The 26,473-nt window shown below is 38.7% G+C and overlaps 2 protein-coding genes across 2 annotated transcripts; one reads left to right on the top strand and one right to left on the bottom strand.

Moving 5' to 3' along the window:
- The first annotated feature begins 137 nt into the window (after nucleotides 1-137).
- LOC140233902 (uncharacterized) lies at nucleotides 138-14,130 on the top strand. Its single transcript, XM_072313989.1, has 11 exons — nucleotides 138-321; nucleotides 1,845-2,026; nucleotides 2,843-2,956; nucleotides 3,423-3,566; nucleotides 4,149-4,339; nucleotides 5,466-5,598; nucleotides 8,108-8,820; nucleotides 9,885-10,090; nucleotides 10,643-10,884; nucleotides 12,140-12,315; nucleotides 12,837-14,130. Exons 1-11 carry the CDS (start codon nucleotides 138-140, stop codon nucleotides 13,627-13,629), a joined length of 3,078 nt encoding a protein of 1,025 aa, XP_072170090.1. The 3' UTR covers nucleotides 13,630-14,130.
- Nucleotides 14,131-17,143: 3,013 nt separating this feature from the next.
- On the bottom strand, nucleotides 17,144-26,439 carry LOC140233617 (PITH domain-containing protein 1-like). Its single transcript, XM_072313717.1, has 6 exons — nucleotides 26,243-26,439; nucleotides 24,917-24,960; nucleotides 22,280-22,357; nucleotides 21,654-21,758; nucleotides 20,485-20,593; nucleotides 17,144-19,229 (listed from the first exon to the last, which is right to left on the bottom strand). Exons 1-6 carry the CDS (start codon nucleotides 26,429-26,431, stop codon nucleotides 19,128-19,130), a joined length of 627 nt encoding a protein of 208 aa, XP_072169818.1. The 5' UTR covers nucleotides 26,432-26,439; the 3' UTR covers nucleotides 17,144-19,127.
- Nucleotides 26,440-26,473: the final 34 nt, after the last annotated feature.

Genomic DNA, 26,473 nt, shown 5'->3' on the forward strand with positions numbered 1-26,473 from the left:
TGAGAAACACTGGGTCCGTCTTGCTGAAGCAACTAATCTCATGGGCGCGGCCATTTTGATTGCGAGAAAGACACCGAAAGCACTCTTTCAACGAGAGATGGCGCTGTCAAACTTTCTAGAAAGGTTTGTGTGTAAACATGGCTGGTTCTTCCACTGAAGTGTATGCCGTGGGGAACACAGTAAAATTCGATGTGGCAATTTCTCACAATTTCGGCTATGTTTACACCAAAGCGAGGGCAGAGACGGTGAAAGAAAGCCATGAGCTTGAGAAAACACTCAGATTCGTGTCACTGAAGACCTCTGCCCATTTTGGAAGGACAGGTAAGTGGACAACGACAATAATTTTTTGTAAGTAGCCAGTCATCGAGCGGAATATTCAAAGTTTTCACCCCAGACTTGTGGGGAGGGTATGCGCTAAAGCTCCGTTGCCGCGCTTGCTGGGACCGCACTAACCCGGGGCGCTCCTTGTAACTTAAACGTTAGGGCTTTAGGCCTAACGTAAACGTTACACAGTTATACTTTCAATATGTGTCACAAAATGGGCGGAAAAAAAGATGTTATTTAAGTTGTGATATGTGTGTGTATAGATCTATGTGTGTGTGTGTGTGTGTGCGCGCGCGCATGTTTTTGACACTTTTTTTTTTTCAGACATCTTCGAATCCCAATCAATGTGGCAGACAATAATAATAAAAGAAAAAAGAAGAGATGGCAAAAACTTACTCCTCTAAATTTACACCTTCACATAAAAGTTACTCCAGTGTTATATTTTCAATCTGACCAATAACTACACGCAGCCGCTGTCGCGAAGCGACGCGGCTGCACCTCTATTCCTTCGCAGACGTTGTCATTTTTCAGTGTGGTTGTGCGACTCCTTCATGAATATCTTTATTAATCGTGGAAAACTAAAATACAAGGAATTATCGTAATCTATGATAATCATTCAATAATCGGTATGCGATTTTTTGTTTAATTACGTCAAAAACTCACCGAAATCTGTGGCTGAAATCAGGTCTGTAAACGTCCTTATTGCTTCACTCCTCATCTGCGTGTTATTTGAATGGCATTCACTCTCGTATACTACAACGTACACAACGTAGGTAGTCAGAGAGCTAGAGGGCGCCTCTCCGACTACCTACGTTGTACGTTGTAGTATACGAGAGTGAATGCCATTCAAATAACACGCAGATGAGGAGTGAAGCAATAAGGACGTTTACAGACCTGATTTCAGCCACAGATTTCGGTGAGTTTTTGATGTAATTAAACAAAAAATCGCATACCGATTATTGAATGATTATCATAGATTACGATAATTCCTTGTATTTTAGTTTTCCACGATTAATAAAGATATTCATGAAGGAGTCGCACAACCACACTGAAAAATGACAACGTCTGCAAAGGAATAGAGGTGCAGCCGCTGTCGCTACAGCGGCTGCGTGTAGCTATCTGACCAATAAAGTTGTAACAGGGTTAGACTGGTCTAGAGGCAATAGAGCATGCTAGAGCTTTTTCAGTTCAAAAGCTGTCGAGGTCTAATTGTTAAGTGTAAAAGTGTACATTGGTGTAGGCCTAGGGTAAGTCTAATTATGATTTTTTTTTTCATTACTTTGGTCATTTTCCCAGGGGTGTTTGAGTGTGTGTGGGGGTGGGGATGGGGATGGGAGTTGAATTTAACACCAACAGGATAATTCTGCATAGATACCTCTGAAGTATGTCTTCATTGAGCAAGACATAGTATGAGAGATAACAAAGATATAGGGAAAAAATCCAAAGCATACAGGGAGTGCCCTTCTTTACAATAATCTCTGTGATCTATATCTCTTATGCTCTTGTGTCATCCTTAACAGCTGTGGATAAATGCAAGCACAGGATTCTATGGGAGGAGGCTCAAAGGAGCCACGGTGGAAAGATAGAATATGACGGTATCCCTTTCATGCACCTTAACAAGAACATCTACGAGTGCGAGTACGGCAAGGATCACAAGTTCAAGACCAAGGTGCTGGCCAAAGCAGCAAGAGCGGAGAAACGGGTAGGTCTGTTATAGCATAGTGATAGAAATAATAGTCATTTTGAATTTAATAGGTAATGATGTGTTTCTCTGTTATTGCTTACAAAATTGGACAACAAGAATTAGTAATTGTTATTTGTTCATAAAGCATATTCTATTATGTTATGTGATGGTGAAAAAGCACTTTCCAAGGCATTATTTGCTGCAGTCATTGGAATCAAAACCACTTTACAGCTTGTATCTTGCTCTCTCTCTCTTTGTGTATTCCCTTGGAGCATTCTAGATTGATAAATCTGCCATTTGTTTGGTGGCCTCTTGTTAAATGTATGGTCGGTAATATGGTCAGCCCCTCACTACAGAGAGATATCTTCCATTCTCTCTGCTGTTTGGACTGTGCAATCTATGTGAGTACATGTGAGTTGTTTGAACACGACTGCTGCGTCTTGTCCACAGGTGAGCATAGTTCAAAGGCTGTTTTACCCGATAAAGCACGCAAAGTGGACTAAATCATAATATTGGTGAACATCATTCATTCCTTGAGTTAAAACATATTATGCATGCCAAGTTTTGTGATCTCTTAATAGAAAAGGGGAAGTTCTACAATCATTTCCAATGCTTGTTCTTGCCGTCATATAAAAGTAAGTTTGCACAGCAGAGTGGATGGAAGATATCTGCCTTTTGTGAGGGGCTGACTATATTACCGACCATATAGTTAACAAGAAGCCAGTTATAATTGTTTGTAGATACAATGTAGTACACATTTATGTTCATTTTCATGAAGTCCTGACATATTACTTGCTCCTTTGTTGAAAACTACATTTATGTCTAATTTCTCAGAAAAGAGAGACTGGTAACTCCAACAGCGCCAGAAATCTTATCCAGGACACGAAGAAGAAAGACTGCCAGGCCAAACTGGTCATGAAAGAAGTGATGAAGTTTCCAGAATTCAAGGTTTGTACACCCGCATCCTCAAAATCAGATGTTCCCACAGAGTTGAGAGGGTCTGGTCACTTTGGTGATATTTGTTGCATATTATTTATTCCTTTCCAAAGAGGAGTGCATGATTTGATTACTCAGATGCATAGCTGAAATCTTCACATAAATGCACTGCTTGCATACTGGTGTATTACTTTTTTGACAATGTGAAATATTGAAAGAGCTCAAGCATTACTTCACTGAATCTCTTCTGCGGACTGTGTTCACTTTAAATAGCTGATAAGTGTGGTGTTTGATTCTACCCTGCGAAACTAGAGAACATTGTCACAGCTTTTAGTAAGCATTTCAGTTTGGATGATTGCCTTACATCTTGTGCGCACTTGCTCATCCTGAATTGTATTGTCATGAAATCATGTCTGGTTATAATTTTAATATTTCATTCTTATTTTACCACATTCTTGTCGATTTCACTGTTGTGTAGATCACAAAGAATTCAAACTATGACCGGCGCCAGGCAGCACAGAAGGCATGGAGTGCAATAGAAGCTGGTAAGACAAAAGGAGAGAGAAGAATATACATCTACCTCCCTGAGGAGAGCGAGCATGAAGGACATCCCGTTGGAAAGGTGAAAGATATTGGCTTATACTTGCTAGCACTTCCACTGCCTTCAATACAACTGATAATCTAATTATTTCCTCTGATTGGCATCAAAGATTTTCTTTAATTTGTCAATTTATTAGTTTTCCTCTAAAAGAGATGATAGCAATTTGACTGTTTGAGTTTACTGCAGGAAGAAGTAAAAGAAACACAGAAAGAATATAGGGGAAAAAATGATAAAGCAACTTTTTGTGGATATGTGTATTTCATTTACATTGCAATTGCATCGGAAGAACCAGTTTTTGTGGCAATTATTTTTTTTTTTTCAGTATGAAGTGTCTAACTGCCAAACTTCATACACACTGTGATAATGTGTTTTTTTTTCCTTTTTTTCCTTTTTTTTTCTTTGTTTGTTTGTTGTCATTTTTTTTTTCAAACAAAATCCAAGTCTGTTCTCTGTATTGTAAAGAATTTGCAACCAATCTTAAAATTATCTGAATTTCAACAACCATGGCAATATTTTTTGTCACAGCCAACCAACAGTGAACCTTTATATCTTTTGACCAAGGCCCTGATCTTAATAACTCAAGTGGTCACATTCCCACTATAGATCTGCGGGGCTCGTCAGCGAGTTGACCACCGCATCATTGAGTACATCCAGCGTATGGTTGGAGCTGGGGTGACCAGTGTAGGTGAGATGAGGCTACACATAGAGAGGTTTGTCTCGGGTGCCCTCTTCTGGGGCAAACCTGGGCCAGACCTCAGCAACAGGCGGTATTTCCCGGAAGACAGCGACATCAGGTGAGGAAATTTTTGTTCATTTTGTTATTTCATTTAATTTATTTTCTTAAGCGGAGAGGGTGGATATACTGTACCATAACTCTGAATTTCCTGGTGCAATTTCCACAATAATATGAAGGCCAACACATAAAAAAAGTAATTATTGCAGTTGTACCTAGAAACGACAGGATTCACCTTCCTCTGTACATTTGATATCTGGTAGCATTAGCATCAGTGCATTCCTAACTGTTTCTCAAACAAATGATGAAAAAGGTGAAGATGTTGTAACAGAGTGATGGTGATTTCAGGGATTGAAATGTTTTTGTAATTTGTATGGTACCAGTGTTTCAGCCCAAAATTTTCTGGGGTCAGGAGAAGAGAACAGACGCATCACATTTCAAGACAGAATGCAGATTATATTCCTTCAAGCTTTTTGTTGTTGTTGTTGTTGTTGTTGTCATTGCATGTAAATACCCCTGTCGTACGTGAAGTCAAGATATTGCATATAGAGATATTCTTCCATGGTTTCTGTTTCTCTTCCAACCACCATCACCACCACAATCTCCACCCTCACAACCATCATCACTACCACTGCCATCGCTACTTCCACCATCCCTACTACCACTACCACCACCACCACAACAACAACCCCCACCATTACTACCACCACTGTCATCCCCACTTCACCATCCCTACCACCACTATCCCTACCACCACTATCCCTACCACCACTATCCCTACCACCACTATCACTACCACCACTATTCTCACCACCACTATCCCTACCACCACTATCCCTACCACCACTATCCCTACCACCACTGTCCCTACCACCACTGTCCCTACCACCACCGTCCCTACCAACACCATCACCACTGCCATCGCCTACCACCATCCCTACCATCACTGCCAACACCATCACCAACCGCACCATCACCATTACCAACATCACTGCCAACATCACTACCAACATCACCAACAACGTTACCACCACCATCACTCCCACTACCATTACCAATTTCACTACCAACACCACCATCACCAATTGCACTACCACCACCACTGTCACCACCACTACCAATACTACCATGATCATACAATTTGTACCTGCCACCTTTACTACCACCCATTACCAATATCATTCCAGGTATCACATGTATTCTGCAGAGGCCAAGAAGAAACTCAGCAAGACAAATCAGTCAAATCTGGAGGTCAAGATGTCAGAATGGCAGAAGGACGATCCAGCACAACTCTTCTTCTATCGCAAAGGTGGTAAAAAGGTAAAATTTTTGGTCTAACAAAGTTCCTGTATTGTTTAAAAGGCAGCATTGCATAGTCCAAAATGTTAGTTCAAGAAGTCAAGGGAAAAGGCATACTTCTGTTTGAAGCATGTGACAAGATTTTCAAAGTTGCAATAGATGCTAAAATATTAGCTTGAAGTAAAAATGGTGTGACATATGTGACCCGCGACAACGGTTTCAGGCAAAAGTCGCAAAAGCAAATTCCCTCCTAGGCGGGGTACAAACATTTTGACCATTATTTTTGTCGATTTTGGGTTTTTGCAGAATTTGAATCTTTGATATGTTTTCTACATATACCCTAAATTTCACAGCATAACACTAAGTTTTTCCTACCGAAAATGGAATTTTAAACACCCTATGTTGGAGCGCACTCGTCAGTTTCGATCTTCTTTTGAACGCCGCGCCACTATGCCCAGCGTTGCTACGGCGCGGCATCTCGCGTGCGATTGGATAGTGCGTCGCACACATTTACATAGTTCGGCTTTCAGAGATACGCCTCGCAGCGTGTCGGAAATGTTTTGTCCACGCTAATTACGCATGCATGCTCCATTGTTGTTGCTACAATACCAGTACGCTTGGTCTTTAGTGTAAGCTCCTCATTTGGCTTTCTATCTGAGCTTTTTTACCGCAATGTTTGACAACGGAATTAGTGAAACAAAAGGTGAACAGCAACACTAGGCAGCACTAACTTAAAGGCATAATTTACCATTTGCAGATGAAAGCATTAGTGCTATAAAATAGTTCTAAAATGTGAGTTAGGGATAGAAACAACCACTGTCAAAATTTGAATCCGTATAATCGATGTTAAGTGTTGTTAAATACACAAAATGTGAACAATAGTTATAATAAAAAAATTTCCAGACTAAACCGTATACAGTTACGGTTTGTTGAGAAAAACCCTGATATCTCCTTATATTTTAGGTTTTACTGCAAATATTTCATATGGTAGGATGTTTTATGATACAACAGACCTACACATATGCATCAAATATGATATCTTGAAAATTTTTGAAATCACTGCTCCCAAAGGTAAACTGGACCTTTAATGTGAAAAACGATACGATAGGGAACATGATTTAAGCGTATCAGAGTGGCAAATTGCCACACAAATCGTGCAACGTATGATCGGAAACTGACTTGTTGATATTGTGCGTGTAGTAAGTATGACAGCAGGTTGACTCAAAAAGACAGCAGAAGAGAGAAAAGGAGTGGTCATAAATGACCAGTATTCAAATAATACACTGTCGTAAACGTCAAAATTGCACCAAACTAAGTAAAGTCGTGTTTGTTTGTTTGCTTGCTTGCTTGTTTACCGCACAACGCAACACATGAACAGCTTAAAAAAAAAAGAAACTACAGAAAGCATGACCCTTTTCATCCTCCTGCCTTCGAAAGGGTCCCCATGATGAAATTTACAAGACAAATCAAGCACTATAAAAACGTGATTTGTAAAGATGTGGAAACGAATGTGCTACCCGCTCCCGTAACGTATACACACAGGCATAGCGTGTGGATGCCATTGAGTAATACGTGCACCATGCACACGTAACCAGCAGCTTGTAGTTATCGTATCCGCCATCTTGAAAGACGTACTGGTAAACAAACCCGAGCGAAACGCATTGGGCATTCGGCTCCATACGCTGAGTTCCGAGGAAGGTGCCCGGGAAATTTGACTCTCTCAGTGAGCCAATCAGAAGCCGCTGTGGTTGCTAGAGGCGGAGCTTAATCTCGATTGGCACCATTGTACAGATGGGTGATTCTCACCTCGCATCGCCGCCTGGCATTGTCTTCGAGCATGAGGGGAATCTTCAAAGCCCGTTTTCTCGCAATTTTGTCAGGCTAACAAATCAAAAAGTGCATTATATTTCGCTTTATATGACCACTCACAGTACCGGAGAATACAAGTGTTTTATATCAATGTAAAGCTTAGGAAATGGGCAATGTGATTCAATGACAAAATGAATTTTCAAAATTTCCGACTTTTGCCTGAAACCGTTGTCGCCGGTCACATATGATTTATTGTCACAATGAAAAAAAAAAAAGATAATAAAAAAAAAAAACAGAATTCTCTGGAAAGGTCTCTGAAGACAGAATTTGATTAATTAGAGAATATTTATATTTCATTTCTAAATCATCACTTTATCAGTGTCAGAGTGTCTTGTATAAAAACCAAACAAACATCAAGTTGTGATAGATTGCAAGTGGTAAAGTGTTCTATCCCCCAGCATACTTTCATGTGGGTGCACTTCTGATAACGCCCCCCTGGGAGTATAGTTTTTTTTTTCTCTCTTTTTTTTTTCTTTTTACACCAACTTTGTCAAAATTCTTTGTGCAAGTGAGATGTACAATACAGCTTGCTCTTGTGTCAAGAGCAACATTGTTGGAAGCGACAAAAAATGTAGAATATATTGAAATCAATGAGAAAACACTGTTTCAGAGATATCAATCTCCTGACTATTAAACAAGTTCAGCAAAGTCTGTTTTGCAGACCCACAGATCTGAGGGAAATTTAGGGAATCAGAAGCAGTTCAATGGTGAACAGCAATTACAACCTGTGCCACATACTCAACAACAGGAGCAATCCCTGCAGCAACAAGTACTTCAGCAATACCAGGCAACTCACCAACTTGTGCAACACCAGCAGCACATGCTGTCCCAGGAAGGAAGCCAGCAACATGCCCAGCAGCTAGAAGCCAAGCATCTAGCACAGCCGCAGCAACTGTCACAATCCAATCACCACCAGCAACATCAGCAAATGTTGCAGCAACTTCCTCTCGAACACCTGCAGCAGATGCAGGCATTTCACCAGCATCTCATGAACACATCATCGCAGCAACTACCAGCACCTCCACTGCAACCACTACAACCACCACCACCACCACGAGCACCTCAACAACACTCTCAGCAACAACTGGGGCAACACCCAGAATCTCATCAGCTTCCATCACATCAAAGTCTTCCACAACAACCACTATCTCTGCCAGATCCAATGCAGGCAGTTGTTCAGGTCCAGTCACAACCTCCAAGGCCACTGGAGCCCCAGCAGCAGCAACAACATTTGCAGGCTCAGCAACCAGTCCCGGTGGTGACACCAACTGGGGACAACATGCTTCTGGTCCATCAGACTGCGTGGCAGCAATACCTGCTGGCAAGATATGGCAATGAGTTATGCATCCTTGATCCTGTGTATAGGACCACAGGGTAAGACTTATATAATATTAATTATCCTTATTTTTTTTTTTTAACACGCAAGAATAGCTCCAAAAATATGAATGTTTTGTTTCAATCAACTGCATGGAGAATGCCATTGTTTATAATAAAAATAATTACACACGAATTTCCAAAGTGCAGAACTTCATAGTGTCTTCTATAGCACTGCAAGATTTCTGCATTGTACTGGATATTCCAATACTATGAATATCTACTGAAAAAATCTTGCTTGTACATTTCATGTGTGTTTTGCATAGTAATGTTGTATTCCATATTTGTAGAGCCAAGTCATTCTGCAGTTTTGGATCTGCACATGAAGATGCAATCTGTTACTATCTTTATTATGATGGTGTTTGCAGTAACAGCATACATTGTATGTCAGAGGCTGCAATGATCTAGTTGTTGGTGTGATGGTTACACTTGAGATTTGTTAATTAGTGGCATAACCCTGCACTTGACCTCTAATAATGCCTTGTGAATGATTGACAGATCAAACAAAACTCTGTAGTGGGAACTGCTGTTTGTTATCTAGGTTTGATACGGATAGTTCTTGAGAATTAGGAGCTACCACATAACATGCGTTGAAGTTATGAAGACAACATAGACGTATGTCATGCTATGAGATTTTATCAAACATTGTTGTTGCTTACTATAAAAATGGAGAAACAGCAGAAATTTTTGCAGTGTTTAAATTTTCCAGCATTTCACGCAACCAGAAGCTAGCATGAAAATAAGAGCTTGTGAATATTTTTGCTTGTTATTTGCTGCAGTAGCGCATGCCTTGACTCCGCTGAATTTAAAACACACGAAATCAATCTTACCTGGCAGGGCGCGGAAAATTACTTGCGCAAATATATCCACTTTTACAGTATAAGATGATACAGGACTGAGATGGAAATATTTGCCTATCGGGTCTACAACATATTCACCTCTAACGCCTCATTCAGGAAGGAATATGTTGCAAGTAAACGTGAGGAATTGATGGGTATCCCTCACACCTCAAACTACTATCCAGAGCCCCTACAAAAGATGTGGTCATTCATTGCATATCCCAGGTGCAGTTTACCCATCTACCTCGTTCTGGTGAAGACCAACTGCGACTACCAGGTGGTGGCGACGTTCGTTGTTGAGGAGGCACAGCAGGGCCAGATCGTCGAAGCCCTGTCCGTCCTCAAGGAGTGGAATCCCTCGTGGCTGCCGGCCAACTTTGTGACGGACGCTGCCATTGAAGATGTGAATGCAGTCCAGCAGAGCTTCCCAGGTTTGTTATTGAGTGTCATTAACCCTCACACGATCACTATCTTAAAATACTGTTAGCATTACATAAGTTCTATAAACATGCTGCTGTTTGGACTGAAAGAGGTATAGAGGAAGAAAAGGTAATATAAACTGGTTAGACTCATTTAATCTGCACAAAATCAATAGGAAGGTTACACAAAGTTGCCAATTTGATGAGAAACAGACATTTCAATGTTCTAAAATGTTTTGCCAATTTAACAATCAATTGTAAATTATGTTTTAAGAAGTTCTTCCACCAAAGCAAGCAATTATATTACAATAACAAAGGGTGAAAGGTCATTTTTCTTCACTTTACAAATGTACCTTAAAAAAGAAAAAAATAGCAATAATAGTAATAATGAATAAAAATCATAATAAAAAATAGATACAGTGCCAGGCCACAGAAGTGTGGTTTTTGAGATATCATGGCTTAGAGAATCTATAGAGTGAATGGCTGTCTTGATCTTTCTAATCAACAACTATGATGATTGTTTCTTAAATTCCGCTGGCACCATCATTTCTTATTGATGCCAAGGTTACTCTGTCTACTTCTGCGACTACCACCGGCAGTATGCGTGGGACCAGTGGCTGGGCTCTGAGTCCAACGGTCATCGGAGCCTCCGCCAGAGCGTGCTTCCCCTCCTGGAGCGGGTGGCAGGCTCCAGCACAGAGGGGGAGTATTACGCGGCCGTGATCCACCTCCAAGCTAGCCCAGCATGGAGCGAGAATGCAGGCCTGAGGGAGTGGCTGGGCCGTCTCTGGCTCCCTACCCACCAGGTGAGTAGGACCTTAAAGGTGCATAGTCCCGGTAGTGTAGAGGGCGCTGTTGATGATACTGCCCATCACCGTTAGCATTGATACGAAGATAGCCGAAGTTGAGCTGTCATCAAGAGTAAAGCACGTAGGTGTTGCTAAGTAATGTTACCTTCGTTGTCTTCTCTGCGCAACACGCAGTCTGTAGTAATACCAGGGTGCGTGCATATGTGCTTCTTATTATGACATCACAAAAGAAGTTTGCTGAAGCTGTCATCCCCCTCAGCCGAATCATGAGCCGAACTGTGATCAAACCACTGACTACAGTGAATCGGACTTCTTCGGACTCGGGGAAGTGGGCCAAAGCGTAAGCGGTATTGAGGAGTCGATAGCGTAGGTCTCTATAGGAAACTTGTGCCGTGTGCCCGCGTACGCATTTGACTAAAACACCGGGACCATGCACCTTAACCCATTTAGGACGAGTCCCGAGTATACTCGGGCAGGTGTTTATGGGAAATGTGTGTTGTAGCAAAATCAGCCCATCCTCAATGGGTTAATCGTACCCTGGATGTCAACGTGGTTTCCTCTATTCCTCTTTCTTGTCTGTATTCTTTCTTTCTTCCATTCTTCCTTCCTTCCTCCCTTCCTTTATTTCTTTCTTTCTTTCTTCCTTGCTGTGGTTCTTTATCTTCTTCCCCTTCTATTTTTGTGTCTTTTTCTCCTCCTCCTCCTTGTTTTCGTCTTCTTCATCTTCATTATATTTGTCTTCTCCTACTTCCTATTTTTTTGTCAATATTTTCTTATCATTCTTTTTCTTCTTCTCCTTCTTCATCATTGTTTTCTCCCTTCTCTCCTTTTCTCTTGTCTTTTCTGAAGCTGACGGTCATTTCAAGCAAAAGGATTCTGTTTAACTAATTTGTTCATATTACATTTTTGTTTTGCGTTTTATTTAATCGCAGTCACCTTTAAATGAGACTGTTGTATTGGCACATCTGAATTTGTTTGTGTCACTTGCTTTGCAGCCAAGTATTATTTTGTTTAAATTTCACAGGAATGAGTAGAATGGCAATAAAATGAAATAGCTTGATGATCTGCAGCTGAGAGAATGGGCTCACAGACTTCTTGCAAAATGTGATCAGCAAATCATCAACAAACTATATATTAGATAGAATTCTATGTAGAAAATATAATTGTCATAGTTTTATCAGTATATGCAACAGTGTTCCTTTGACAAACATAATTGATTAGTTTCTAATGAATTTGATACATTTTGTTTTAGAGATGGGTACGTGCCTTTAGGAAGCAAAGCTTCATCAAGGCCGTCAACACCAGTGCGGGCGTCGGCCTCCAGAACAAACTCTTCCGCAGCACCTGCCTCTCATCCGACAAGCAACCAAAACTCGGGCAGCTCATTTCCCACGTTCTCCACAGATTCCTACCCAAGAACAAATCAGCGTAAGACAAAAAACTTTTAGCTTTTTTTGCATCATCTTTCGTCCTTGTATGTGCTTTGCTTTCATATACTGTTTTAGTTTATGTTTGTCTCCGGTGCCAGGGTTTTTGATAAGGCTATGAAATCAATTTTTGTACAAATAGTCTGTGAGACATGGTTGCTTTCATAGTTGAAGAAATGTGCTCATGACATCAGTATCAGGTCATTCAAATGGCTTTACATATACTTCGACACCAGGTATTCAGTTGATCCAGTCATAAAGAACTTTTATGGATCTAGATATGACCCCATTTTCCCTCATTATTTCTACCTCAAAGAATTTGGTGTTTAAATTCATTAATTCAGTGGGTTTGTTGAGTTTAGGTATGACTAATTTAGTATTTGCTATGCTTGACATTTTACTGATTAGTGGTGTACAGCTTACTGTGTACTCACACACTATAAGGCTACATCTCCTAGTAGTCATGTACTCAAGAGCTGAGGGAAAGCATGACAATGAGATTATGAAACCTTTGCTTTGCAGGTACTTCCAATCCAACTCGAAAGCTGACGATGGCTGCCGCAAGTACAGCAGCACAATCCCGACCTTCTTGCACAAGCGGCCCCGCCCCTTCCTCCAGGCTTGCCTCCAGCAGTGGAAGGCCACCAGGAGCGTCAAGGGCGAGCATGTCAAGCTCCTCGACGCCAGCTGCGGCATCTTCCACGTGCAGCCGACATCAAGGTCCGCCACGCCGGACCCCCTGACCGTCAACCTGATGCGGCCAGACTGCAGCTGCAAGACCTGGGACCGGACGGCCCTGCCCTGCAAGCACATCCTGGCCGTCCTGGTCCACGTGGACTCCTGGTCTTGGTCGGACCTGCCGAAGTCGTACACGGAGTCGCCGTACTTCAGCATCGACTACGACTTCGTCCACAAGATCGTGGGCAAGCAGCCGATTGTTGCCCGAATTGGGAGCGAAGATACCAATGGTGATTTTCAGCACACAGAAGCGGATCTAGACATTGCAGCTCGGGAAACTGAGCAGACGACACCATTAAAGTCATCCCTCCTCATCGGGAGGGATATAAATGACAACGGGGCGGCTGAGCCCCTACAGGACAGTCTTCCAAAGAAGTGCCACATGGTCCTTGAGCGCCTCCATGGCAAAGTCGCCCTGGTGGAGGACGAGAAGATCTTGACCAGCGTCCTCGCCATTCTCGAGAAAACGGAGACAGCGGTCGACAGATACATCCCTAGGGAGATGGTCCAGGGAGAGAAGGGTTCAGAAAGGTCAAGATCAAAGCGCAGGAAACTGGCCAATCAGAATTCAACCTGAGACTGCCATAGAAGGAATTGGACTCACTATGATATGGCATATACAGTATTTCTCTTTGCAGACCTCTTTAATTCATATTTCTTTGTTTATCTCTGACTAGTTGGCTGTGTCACAAGGCAGCAAACATAACATGACATATGCACTCCCACTGGTGTGTGCTTGGTAAAGAGGTAAGAATTATCATAGTTTATTGCAGTTACAGTTTCTGTGGCAATATTTCTTTATTTTTTTAAAGATCCCGTTCACAAGTGATACAATTATTGCAAGATGTGTGTCACTTTCATCAGTCACTGAATTTCCAGATTGTTGTGACAATCCTCATATTTTCCGTTACCAATTTCTCTAATATTTTCCATGATGCTTAGGAAGTCTTCCAGTTGTCCGGTGGATCAAACATTTTCGGGTTTGTTTCACACGGTAACCACAAATCAGAGACTATCTTGTCAATGCTGCTATGACCCTGCCTCACTTTAAGACCATCCAAAGCACTGTGCAGTTGAAGTCTTCTACTACAAGAAGAACAAATATATACAAAAAGTATACTTCTGCTGCAATGTTCATTGTATTTGATATACAATGTAGTGTGAAATAGTTTTGAGTGTGTGAATAGGGCATTTATGATAGTGGATTGTGGTACTCTAATATCTTAACGTTGTGATCATTAAATCAATTCTCATTTTAGTCTTCTTTATTTTTTCTGCAAGGTTTAGTACAAGAAAACATTTTTTTTTTTTATCATGTCAAGAAGTGACTGGGTAAAAGTTCTTTTTTCTTTTTTCTTTTTTTTTTCTTTTTTTTGGGGGGGGGGGGGGAGAGGGTGGGAAGGGGGTTGTTTGCTTTTGATTTTCTTTTGGGAATCCTGTGTTCTTACTTGTTTACTTTTACATGTAAGTGCAGTAGATGTGGGATCATTTTCAGTTTGGTGCTACACTGATGTGAATGCATTTTTGATGATGTGCACAAAAGTTTGCTCAATCAGACAGCACCATGCAGAAGAGTAGTTAATTTTGACTTTGTAGTATGATGAAGTAAAAAAAAAAAAAGAAGAAAAAGAAAAAGATGGAAATGCTTTTTACTCGAAACTCATGGTAGTGAGAAGGGAGTTTGCCAGAAACTGTGTGTGTTGTGTTGAAACGTGTGGACTGAGTGTAGTCATGCACTAAAAGGATTCACCAGTACTTGTCCCATGATGTACTACCTGCCTTGGCCTTGTATTTGTATACTCATGTTGAATGCAGAAACTATAGTGTTTTGGGATATAAGATCGTTTGCTTGCCTTTTTTGTGTGGATTAGCCAGCAACACTGCAATGTGCATATTTTCTCAAGCCTCTTGAGAGCTAAGCGCGGTAAAAAGAAAGAAAAAAGTAATTCAGGAGAAGTCTTCATTTTGATTGATCTCCAAACAAAATCATGATTGACTTTTAATGTTGTATTTAAAGAAAAACTTTATCTCTGTTTGTTCCGTTTGAATAATATACTATTAAATACAAAAGATCTATGAAGGCCTTGTTACAGGCAAATTCATGGTTCCAGTTTCACAGTCCCACACATAGATATTCATGTGAGTGCTCACACAAATTTATGCTTGCATAGGAAAAGAACAAGAGATACTGATTGCAAATGCATGACTAATATCAAGTGTTCACTTCTCCACCATATTACAAATATTTTTAAAAAGAAGCTTGTCAGTACTCTGCTTTCCTGAAATTTCTTCGATAAGTACTATCCTTGGGAGCTTGTAGTTTTTGTGATTGTGATCGATAATTGCTTAGATCCTGTGTGTGCAATGTACAGTTTTCGCCAGACTTCTAGTAAGTCTCTCCTCTCAAGATATCTATTGGAAGTGCCAAAACTTACTGAAATATGTTTGAATTGTTGTCAAGTGCATTACTTCAAATTATTGCCAGGTAAGGTTTGAATACAGTAGACCTCAAAGGACATTGAATAACAAGAATGGAAAATGCAAATTTTTTACATTCACACTAAGGAATTGGACTGCATACCATGTTAAACTTTAGAGTATGTTACCAGCAAATTACATTTATGGTGCTGTTTATATGTTGTATTCGTGCAATAAGTTATTCTGCTTCCTTTTTTTAAATGAGAAATAAACATTGCCATGTTTTCGAACAGCACACAAAGGTTGTGGAGGGGGGATTTTTTCCACAATTTCTTTTCAGTCATACTGTGATGGCACTACATTAAGCTGCTTTCCAAATCAGGTGCTTCTGCTATTGTTTCTACTTGAGATTATTTTTTGTGTAATCAGGTATGTTTGTTTGGTTTTTTTTCTGTCATATCAATTTGACCAGGAAATTTATGCATTTGAATTCTCTTAGTACAACATGGCACTGCACAACGAGTCACAGTTTATGTTCTTATTTGTATGGGTAATATCCCATCCTTGGAGCAGGGGTGTTACTTCTTTGGCAGTACTTTGTAGCCAAAAAAGAAAGAAAAAAGAAAATGAAATAAATAAAAAGTACTGCATGTTTCATGGAAAATACTCTTTTTTCCAAATTGTATTATTGGTGCACACATGTCTATTGCAGGAAAAGTAAAAATATTGTTTTTCCATCAAAGTTATGCCTCTTCAGTCACCAGAATACAGCAGTGCTGTTTACAAGGCTGGCACCCTTGTTGAAAGGGCTACAATTTCCCCGTAAGCATCTCGATACATTTTCTGTTCTGGGTATTCTGGACTAAGTGAATGTTATGTACAATGCTCTGGAAAAAAAAAATGGAACATCTCTCCATAACTCCACTCTGTGCAAAATATGTTCTCTGTCTCATTGAATTATGAAATGTGACCTACTGTATGTGCTGCAGTATCTTGCCATGTCACCAGTATTAGATTTCTACTTTTGTAGAAGTATGTAATAAAATACAGATAGTGCTACAACACATTGACTTTCTTTTCTGTGTGTGTGTGCTCATGTGCATATCAAATATGAGTGTGTGCGTGTGTGTGTATGTGTGTGTGTTGGGATGTCACTTTGCATGTTAGATTTACAGTATGTTAGCTGAGATGGCGAGAGTGCATTAAAAACTTTGTATCGTGAAATAGAAGGAGAATCATGTGTGATAATGACGGATAAGACATAAGATGGTTGAGACAATGGTGACGGAAATTCTCACTGAGGACAGTCAATTTGTTTGAATTGTCAATTACAATCAAGCAGTATGCTCAGATCACAGAGAACTCAACAACTGTACTAAAAAGTACATTTAAAAACAACAAACACTCACACACACACAGACACATTCAAAGACACAAGTGTTCCCACAAAAGTAATCATCATACACATATCTTACCATGCCCCCCCCCCCAAAAAAAAGAAAGAAAAAGAAAATGAGAAATCCAACATTTAAAAAGGGATGGAAACAATTCAATAAGCTCAAGGAATTGCATAATACAAGGGCTCTCAGAGAATGTCAGTTTAATGCCTTGTAATTGGTGCACCACAACTAAAACTGAAATTGAATGCATGCAAAAACCACATACTATACGAGTTGAAATTTTCCAGTGGTTATATTTTACTCAAATTGCCTTTGAAGCATGAAAATAACAGCATGCGAATATATAAAACATGGATTGTGTGCAACTACACACCGTAGAAACAACCATACATCCAGCACACTACGTGGGCTATTACGCTTGTACATAGCTGTATGTGGGACATGAAAACGTGCTTGTACACAGTACATTGTACTTTGAATGCAGAACACTGCACTTGTTTATGTCAGCGGAATTAGAGTCAAAATATTCAGCACTCCCATTGTTGCTTGTTCACTCATTCTTATATATTTTGTGAAAGGAGAAGTAACCGTTACTAGACCTTCACAACCACGAAATTAACACAAGAAAGAGAAAAAAAGTCTGACAAGGGGTACTTTGAGGAAATGATTTTTCACAAATAAATTCAGCTCATACAGTACACTAGTACAAGGATTAGATTTATTCTATCAATAATAATATACTCTACTCAGTTTGAATGTGTGGAGTACACATTGAAACACATGAGCTGTGTCTTTGCATGTACCTCTTTTTACAAGGCATTCCATTACATGTACAGTCAAACCTGCCTTAGCAGCCACACATCTGTAATGGACACCTTCTGTATGAGGCCACTTTTTAATTTAAAAAAAAAAAAAAATAAAAAATCCCTGAAAGAAAAACCATTTTAAAGACCCCGTCTATAGCAGCCACCCGTCAATAACAGCCACTTTTCCCCTTTGGTGCCCACTACAGATGGGTTTGACTGTACTTTAGAAAGCTGGGGGGAAAAAAAAATGATATTTGGCAATAACATAATATAACCATGAAACATGGTCATATTGCATTTCTGTTCAGTCCAATGTCAACATTTGGGGAACAAAATACCATAGAAAACAAGGTACAGATACATGCTATATAGAACAGTCCCTGTGTTTGTTAGATTTGTCTACTGTTACTGTCCGTTCAAGCAAGCATTGATGCAGTAGAGATTTGATACAAATCATTTATACAGAAAAACACATACACTGCATGTGAAACCACTATGAATTGATCATGAAGCCAAGATCGCTCTTTATCCGTCTCTCATTCTTTGATTTTCAAATCTTAAAAAACTAAAGTAAAAAACAAAGTACTGTTTCAAAGACCGTCCAATTCAATGTATTATTAACACTATAATTAATATTTTACTGTTGTTCCCTATACTATATTCATTATTATATCTTTAATACACAGGCTGCCTTGCAGTCTTACATCAGAGTTGCAAGTAAATGTTGAGAAAAATCAGCTCATATAGTGAAGGGTTTTATATAAGAACAACAACTGCAGATTGAAGGGTCAAATTCTATACAGTGTACATGTCTCTGTATTTGTAAAATGTTGCTTGTCTTTTATGAACATCACCTACAGTGTGAACATGCATGCACGTTTGGCTACATGTATGTATACAATTGCACACAAGCATATACAGTGTCCTTGTCAGCATGTTAAATAGTAATGCTACTGGAACTTTGGGCCATGATTTTCTACTGCTGGGTACCTTTCTTGTTTGACAAAACCAAATGATATAGACACCCTCGCTTACATACAATTGTAACTTAAAAGCAATGATCATAATCATGTGATGCCAAAAAGAAAAAAAAAATCCAATGGATTACCTAAAATCAGTATTAAGTCAGAAACCAGTAGTCTAAGCTGGTATGTACGGCATCTTTCCACAGTTTGATGATGCAAGATTTCCATTTTTCAGGTAAGTGTCAACTAAATTCCAACATAAATTTTTTTTTGGGGGGTAATGAATTATCATATTGCCCTGTGATTAGCCTTTTTCTTCTTGAATAGACACACAATGCCTTTCAAACAAAAGCTACATGTACTTCTGCTAACATCAGTTTTTAGATTGTTTAATTAACACAAGTTTGCTTCACAAGCAGATAATAGACCCAGCCTTTAGATTTTGTGTAGGGATTGAGTTCCACTGAGGACGAAACATCCTGGGGGCTACCTGATCTGCTGCTGGACATTTTCCGTTAGATCTGTCTTGTGGTCCTTGGGGTTGGGCATGGCCTCGTAGGACACCAGCAGGACTCCCTGCCTCTGGGCCTGCAAGATTTGAAGAGAAGGTTGGTTCACATGGAAAAACTCTGTCAAACAGTGATTACAAAGCCAACTGAACTAGCTGGACATTAAGGAAAAATTATCAATGCTAAATTTAAAGAAAGGATTAAAAAAAAAGAACAATAAAGCAAAAATATTTAAACCGAAAAATAAAACAAACAAACAAAATTGCATTGTATCTTTATCTACTATGTTTTTAATGTCTTATTACCTATAGTACACATTCATATCTTAATACTGATCGTATACAAATCTTCTATTACAGTATCTCTTCAAAAAATGTTGTGGAAAATGTTATCTTCCAATCATCCTGAAAAAACAAACAAACAAACAAACAAACACAGTGTTATAGTAACTGTTTGATATCTATATTTCAGTCTCACATATGTGACCCTGCACCACAAAACAAACAAAAAGTCGCCCGACATGGATTTTTAGTTAAGGGCAGATTCTAAAAGAGCAGACTCTCAGCTTTAAAATGATGTATAGCTCAATGGAAATGGACTCTCCTACCCTATCTAAATATTGAAAAGAAAGGACGCACTCAGGAAAAGTGTGAACCGAGAAAAAAGGCTCTGAAGTACAGGGTCTATCTGTCTATTCAAGCACTTACTCTTTACCAAACTGTGCTAGCTGTGCGATGAATGGGACAAAAAACAGGATGTAAACCACTGGAGCAACAACAATGAAGAGATTATTAGATTAAGTTGAAATTAAGCATGCTCTATTAACACATTCTGTCCATGATTAATACCAACTTTCAAAGCAGTAGCCTAATCCCTTCAAAAGTTATCAGACTTTAAAGTGAAGCAAGTGCAAAGGATTATCAAGAAATAAAAAGGGGCCTCCGAGACATACCTGATCTCACTACTCTACAAAAAAAAAGGTTTGTAGAAAAACTGCTGAAAATGCACTTTCCCATTCATTTTATGATCCCAAACTTAAGAATAATGTAGAAGAAGGGTAGCTCTTTTGGAAAATATGAAAAACTTAATATTGACTTGGTTGACCCGTTTCAACTTTTTTGAGTCCTCACTGAAAATCAAAGGGGGCGACTTTTTGTTTGTTTTGTGGTGCATGGTCACATACATAACCAATTGTGTCACAGTCATGATAGAGCAATCCATGTGAAGATGGCTGCAATTGTCATGTGCAAGACATGCATGTTGATTTCTGGCAAGAACAAAAAAAAAAAGAACAAAAAAAAAAAAACCCTTCCATTCAGCAGGACAGTACTCACCTCCGAAAATTCACCTCTCAGACCGATGTAGTAGATTTTGGACGTGTCAGCACCAAAGTTCCTCGAGAAGTGTATGGAGAGATGATTGACGTTGAAGAACCGCGCTGCCCTGCAAAGTCCAAACACAGAACCTTACAAACAGGCACAACAGCTTTTCCAACCAAATTTAATGCAAAATCTGAGATGGCTCATATTCAATAATTTTTTTTTTTGGCAGACCAATCCTAAAATCAAAATCACTCATATATCCAGGTCTCAAAATGAGATTTGTATTCTGTGTCATCAGCTAATACAGCATTACTGAAATATATTGCAAAGCAAGAAAGCAAGCATGTTGCCTTCATTTCAGCAATGCTACTTGTAATCAAGTTTACAGCTTCCATTTTTCTCCTGCCCACATGGCAATACACTTTGTGAACACTTCAGCTTTTCATATTAACTAAGGATCAACACTACAACTGTAAATTTCTAGAAGCCAAAGTCTCCTTGAGGAACACATGTAAGATCACTTCTTATCGATCTGATAGACAGTACCACAGACTGCATTTATAGCACAAAATTTTGTAAAAAAGCAAGTAGAATTCTGAAGTGGCAAAATATTCACAGCTGCTCATATTTTAGTACAACTTCACAGCATTGAAAAAACAAAAACAAAAACAAAACAAAACAGTCAGTTTCCGACCAGATATTCTTTCAAGGGACAAACTGGTTTTGATAAATGATTAAAAGAGCCAAGATACACTGATTGTATGATTGCCTTTAATAAAAAAATGAAACAAATGGGCAACAAATTTGTTTAAAGATAGTGACTATTTCATTAGAAAGAATATACTGAAATATTAGCACAGACATGTGCAACAATATCAAAGTCCTCTAAATACATGTAGGTTACTGTATAAAGTTAAGACATGAAAACAACAAGTTCCCGTGCTTCATATATGCCATACAATGTCTCTCCTTTCGTCACCATGAATGCGGAGATTTTGGATACTTAAATAAAAGTGTATTCTAGTGGCTTTCTGCTAAATACTTGAACCATGGTGTGTCACTTTAATACAGAACATGTATGAATGCATGAATGAGAGTCCCATCTCCCTGGTTCACCATTTATCTGCGTCAAATCTTGCTCACTGAAAAACAAACAAACAAACAAACAAACAAAAACTCACTTGGTGGCGTATTCCAGCTCTCCCCGGTCATCTCTGTGCATTTCAAACAGCTGGTCTGGCTCTGCTCTCACATCATCAAAGGTCATGTGAGGTTGGTTCTTGTATCTGTAAAGTAAAAACAAGGCATGGGAATTACCCTCTACGGTTTCATCTCTGCTTGGATGATGTAGTATCTTGGCAGAATGAAGGAAATTTCATTCTTTGCTTCACACTACACAAAAGAAATATTTCATAAAATTATCAAGTGGTTTAGACTATCGGTCCGACTAGGATAATGCGTGCAAAATACAAATTACAGAAAGTCATGTCTTCATCTTATTTATTTTCTCTTTTTCGTTTTTTCTTCTTTTTTTTTGCCAGGGAGATAGAAATTGTAACACAAAATGCTAGTACATGTGACTAGTATCAGTGCAGCTCCCTATCAAACATTGCATATTATTTTTGTACACATATATTACACACACGTTATGTGACTACACATGGCATTATGGGGAGTTATACATTTTTGAGAGTTACAGGGGGCACTGACATTCATACTGTGTCTTACAAACAGACAATCAAAGAAAAAACTCTAAAAGAGTATTACATGTATAGCTGTTATAAAATGCCGGGAAAATTCAACTTACAATTTCATTTCAGCTGGATGAGTATCATCTTCTCCTCCAATTACGATGATCCCCTTTAGTTTCACATTTCCAGTAAACCTGAATCCATCAAATTACAAAATGTGTGAGCTTTGCAGTCATTGTTATTTGTAAGAAAAAACAAAAACAAAAACAAAAACAAAAACATCTAATATTAAGTATAAAATCTTTATACTTATTTAAAGGGATTGTATAGTTTTGGTTGAGACCTAATTTCAGGTTTCTAACATTTTTCAGTGAGAAAATGAGAAACCTCATTATGAAATATGAAAGAGCATGTAATTCCATGGGGAATTCAATGTTTATTTGATGAAAAAATGGTTTTGAAATGGCTGAGATATCCAAAACAGAGCGATTCTAATAAAGTGTGGGACCCACATCAATACCAAACATTAGATGGTATTGATGAGGAAACAAAACATAAAACATGTATCAATTTTCTGTTTTTATGTTTGAAGTATTTCATATAATGTGTGCAAATTTCAAGATCACCATCCAACTTTTGAGGCATTTCTGGTTTTTGCAAAAATGAAACAAAACATTAAAAAGAGAATTGCAGAAAAGAAAGACAAATTACCGAATCATTTGAATAAATGGACAATCCAACTTAACCCTCCATAATGTTGTTGTTGTTTTTTTTATTGTATGCCCATTTTATGAGATGATATATTGTAATATTTGATAATTTTATAAATAACACCCAATTCCCACAAGATATTGACAGCTGAAACTTTGGTATCTGTATACTTAAACGTAGCATGTGATGTGTTGACCTTGCTGATATTGACTTTATGCAGGGAGGTGCGAGAGAAGGAGAGGCAACTACTGCTCTCCTTTGAAGTCATGCGCGGCACTGCCGAGAAGTTATGCGTTCAACTACAGGTGTTACCCATGTGCTTTGACAAAAGAGAGCATCAATAATCGGGACTAGCGCTCTCACATCTAGAAATATTTGCTCCTACTGCAATTCGCTCTCTCTTTCATTGTGATGGCAACAATGAATTTGTGTACCTTGAATTGGAGCAGCGAATCAAAATGCAGTGTAAAACTCACAATTTTAACAGCAAATAGTTTAAAAACACGCTGGAACACGCTTTAACGGAGTACTTTATTTGAAAGATCAAAATATCCTCTTATTAACAGATAGAAAATTAACATGCGGAAATGTGCGCATTATAGAAAAAATTAGGTTTTTAAGAGGGCCTAATTTTCATTTCCTTTCAATTTGCGAATTACGAAGAAACTAGAAATACATGTTAATAATATTGAATTCTTTCCTGAACTATTCTAAATCAATTCGAGTATTTCATTTAAAATTTTGCGGTGAAATAAAGCTTGTAATTCAACGAAAGGTGAAATGCGTTCTTCGTCTCCGAACTTCGTCTTGCAACTAGAGCGGTGCCGAGCATGACTTCAAAGCGTAATGGAATGCTAGACATCCCATTGTAAAGCCTTGAACCCAAACATGTGTTTGCATGAATTACGAAGAGTTGCCACTCCATCTCTGTAACACCTCCCTGCTTTATGTGTACCTTTTGTAAATATTGTAAATATGTTGTTTACCTGTTGGTTTACATCCAATAAAAAGTTTTTAAAAAAGTGTGGGACCCACATTTTATAAGGATTGCTTTGTTTTTCTTTGTTTTTGGGTGTTTCAGTCATTCTAAACCCGATTTTCATCAAATAAACTTTGAATTCCTCTTAAAATGGTATGCTCTGTACTATCTTAAATGTTTTCTTGGTATCTAGCAAAAAGTTAAAAGCCTAATTCTCATCTCCACCAATACTGTACCATCCCTTTAAACTCACGCCCAGGCTGATCAAATCAAATACAATGAACATTCTCTCTATAACATTCTTGGAAGGTGGTCTTTATCTTTTCTCTGATGGGACCCAACATTGTGCCTTTAAGTTTCTCTTGATTATGCAATATGCTTCAAAATGGTTTATCATTTGAACCACATTGTATGGAATGGTTTTACATATCTACAGCTAAAGCTACAGCTAAAAAACAAAACAAAACAAAACAAAATCAAAACTGACCTTTGACATGAATTTGTAAGTCATTTTTATTAAAGTTAGAAAAAAAAATGTTAGTAATATGCCTTCATATCTAGTTCAACTTACTCTTATGAAATATTTTCAAGTTACAGCACTTCTTACAAAGTGCCATTAATTGACCAAGCTCATCTTATAATCTTACCAAAATTTCCACAATTAAATGATCAAATTTCTCTTCACACCAAATTTTACTACACATGTATATTTAAAAGTGAATCAATAATATTATTCACCATTGAATTGAGAAAGCGATTTTGACTGTGTGGTGACCTTTGTTTTTTAACCTTTTGACTTATTATCTATTCAGATAATCATTACATAAACATCCGCTTCATTTTCCTTTCTACTTCTGTTCAATGAATAGAGAGGAAAGCATAACAGTTTCGGTTGAAGACATTATTCTCCATGCTAAAATTTGTTACTGATTGACATTTGTTCTGTTCTTATTTGAAAATATCCTCTATTTCAAAAATACTTGTGTACAGTTACACCAACAAAGATATGCAAACGAGTAACACTACACTACAGGAAATAAAAGACAGTTTTCTGTCAACTTACGGAATATTGAATAGAAGCTCCTCATCATCATCGCTTTCCACAAACTGCAAGTAAGGATAATGAAACAATTTAAGGAACAGGTAATGTACATTGTATAAATATGAGATTGATAGCATATCTGGGGGAAAACTTGACAAAAAACACAAAAAACTGTCGTTCTATAGCCATTTTAATCAAATTATAACACTTATTAAGAGACATTGCCATGATTGGCATGACGGTCAGGAAATTTTCTTCTAATCTCTCATCCCACTGCACTGAACACCAATTTTCCACATGTACACCACTAGTACACTAATTTGTGCAAACAAGTTTTGCAAAATCGTGAATTACAAATGTAGGCCCCATCACAGTGTGCGTGCATCCATGCGTTAGCAAGCAAGGTTAGGCTAGGTTTAGGTTAATGTAGCTGGCTAGGGTTGTGGTAATAGATTAGTTGATCGACATTAGGAAGTCTTTTTGTGCTGTGAATAACACGATAACAGGGTATAAGAATAAAAAAAAAAAAAAAAAGAAAATATAGGAAAGAAAGAAAGACAAAAGATGTTATGCCCTATGGCATGCTGTGGAAATCGGCAATGCCGCTGTATCAATAACATAGTAAAGTTTAAGTGCCGTTTGGTGGGGCTGCATTCACGAGTAGAGTAGGCTAGAGTCTAGATACTGTGGAAGAAAGCCCCATCGCTAGCATTGTGCTTATATACATTGTAGGCAAGTTGAAGTGACGCCACACAGTGGGGCTGAATTCCCGTAGTGTTCTAGTAAATTTACAGACAGCCCCGGTCACCATGGTCACACACAAGTTGTTCAGTGTAAATATGGTTGTTTCTTTCTTTTTTTTTTTTTTAACTTGGCCATATAACCCCACACAGTCGCGGTCACTGCCTTCCAACCTTGTCCTTGAATTAAGCCTGACAAAGTCAATCTCACAGACAAAGAGAACCTAACGTTGCATTACACGTACAGATCTAAATTTAACGTTACAAATTACAAATAAAAAGAAACAAGACAAACAAATTCATCGTTCACAAACACTTGTCAAGTAAAAAGCTAAAGTCCACTGGCACTGCACTATACACGTTAGCTAGACTAGTTAGCATTAGCACAGCAAGGGGTTTAAATGTCTTCTTCTTCTTCAGTAGACCCCACTGGCATGGCATTGTAATTTACATTTGTAGTTATCAATACTGACACTGTTACTGACCAACAACACGCCACACGATCTCCTCACTCATCACGTGCATTCGTAAGGGAACTTGAGGAATCACATGGAAAAGAGTAGATGGGACTACATGAAATCGCAACATCGCGACTTTTGTGAGTTACCTTTGTGTGATCTAGCCTCTCTTCCCAAGGTTTGAAGACTAGCTTGCCCGAGCCTTCTGTGGCTTCGTTGAGACATTCCACTCTTTCTGTGTCAATTTTTGTGTAGAGAGAAAATAATGCCCCTCTCTCTGGGCTTTCGTGATCATGTCCACCGCATCCATGGTCTCCGTGACTGTGCCCGTGCGACATTTTCACTGTGTAACCTTTGACATGTAAATATTTGAGACTTCC

Source organism: Diadema setosum, chromosome 10, assembly GCF_964275005.1.
Source record: "Diadema setosum chromosome 10, eeDiaSeto1, whole genome shotgun sequence".
Lineage (NCBI taxonomy): Eukaryota > Metazoa > Echinodermata > Echinoidea > Diadematoida > Diadematidae > Diadema > Diadema setosum.

Bases quoted from the DNA above. Each gene is read 5' to 3' on its own strand.
- LOC140233902 (XM_072313989.1), top strand. From the start codon at position 138: ATGGCTGGTTCTTCCACTGAAGTGTATGCCGTGGGGAACACAGTAAAA. The intron at 2,027-2,842 runs GTAGGTCTGTTA...CTAATTTCTCAG, and splicing joins CAGCAAGAGCGGAGAAACGG to AAAAGAGAGACTGGTAACTC. The intron at 10,885-12,139 runs GTGAGTAGGACC...ATTTTGTTTTAG, and splicing joins TCTGGCTCCCTACCCACCAG to AGATGGGTACGTGCCTTTAG.
- LOC140233617 (XM_072313717.1), bottom strand. From the start codon at position 26,431: ATGTCGCACGGGCACAGTCACGGAGACCATGGATGCGGTGGACATGAT. The intron at 24,961-26,242 runs GTAACTCACAAA...CCTTACTTGCAG, and splicing joins AGAGGCTAGATCACACAAAG to TTTGTGGAAAGCGATGATGA. The intron at 21,759-22,279 runs GTAAGTTGAATT...TTTACTTTACAG, and splicing joins CATCCAGCTGAAATGAAATT to ATACAAGAACCAACCTCACA.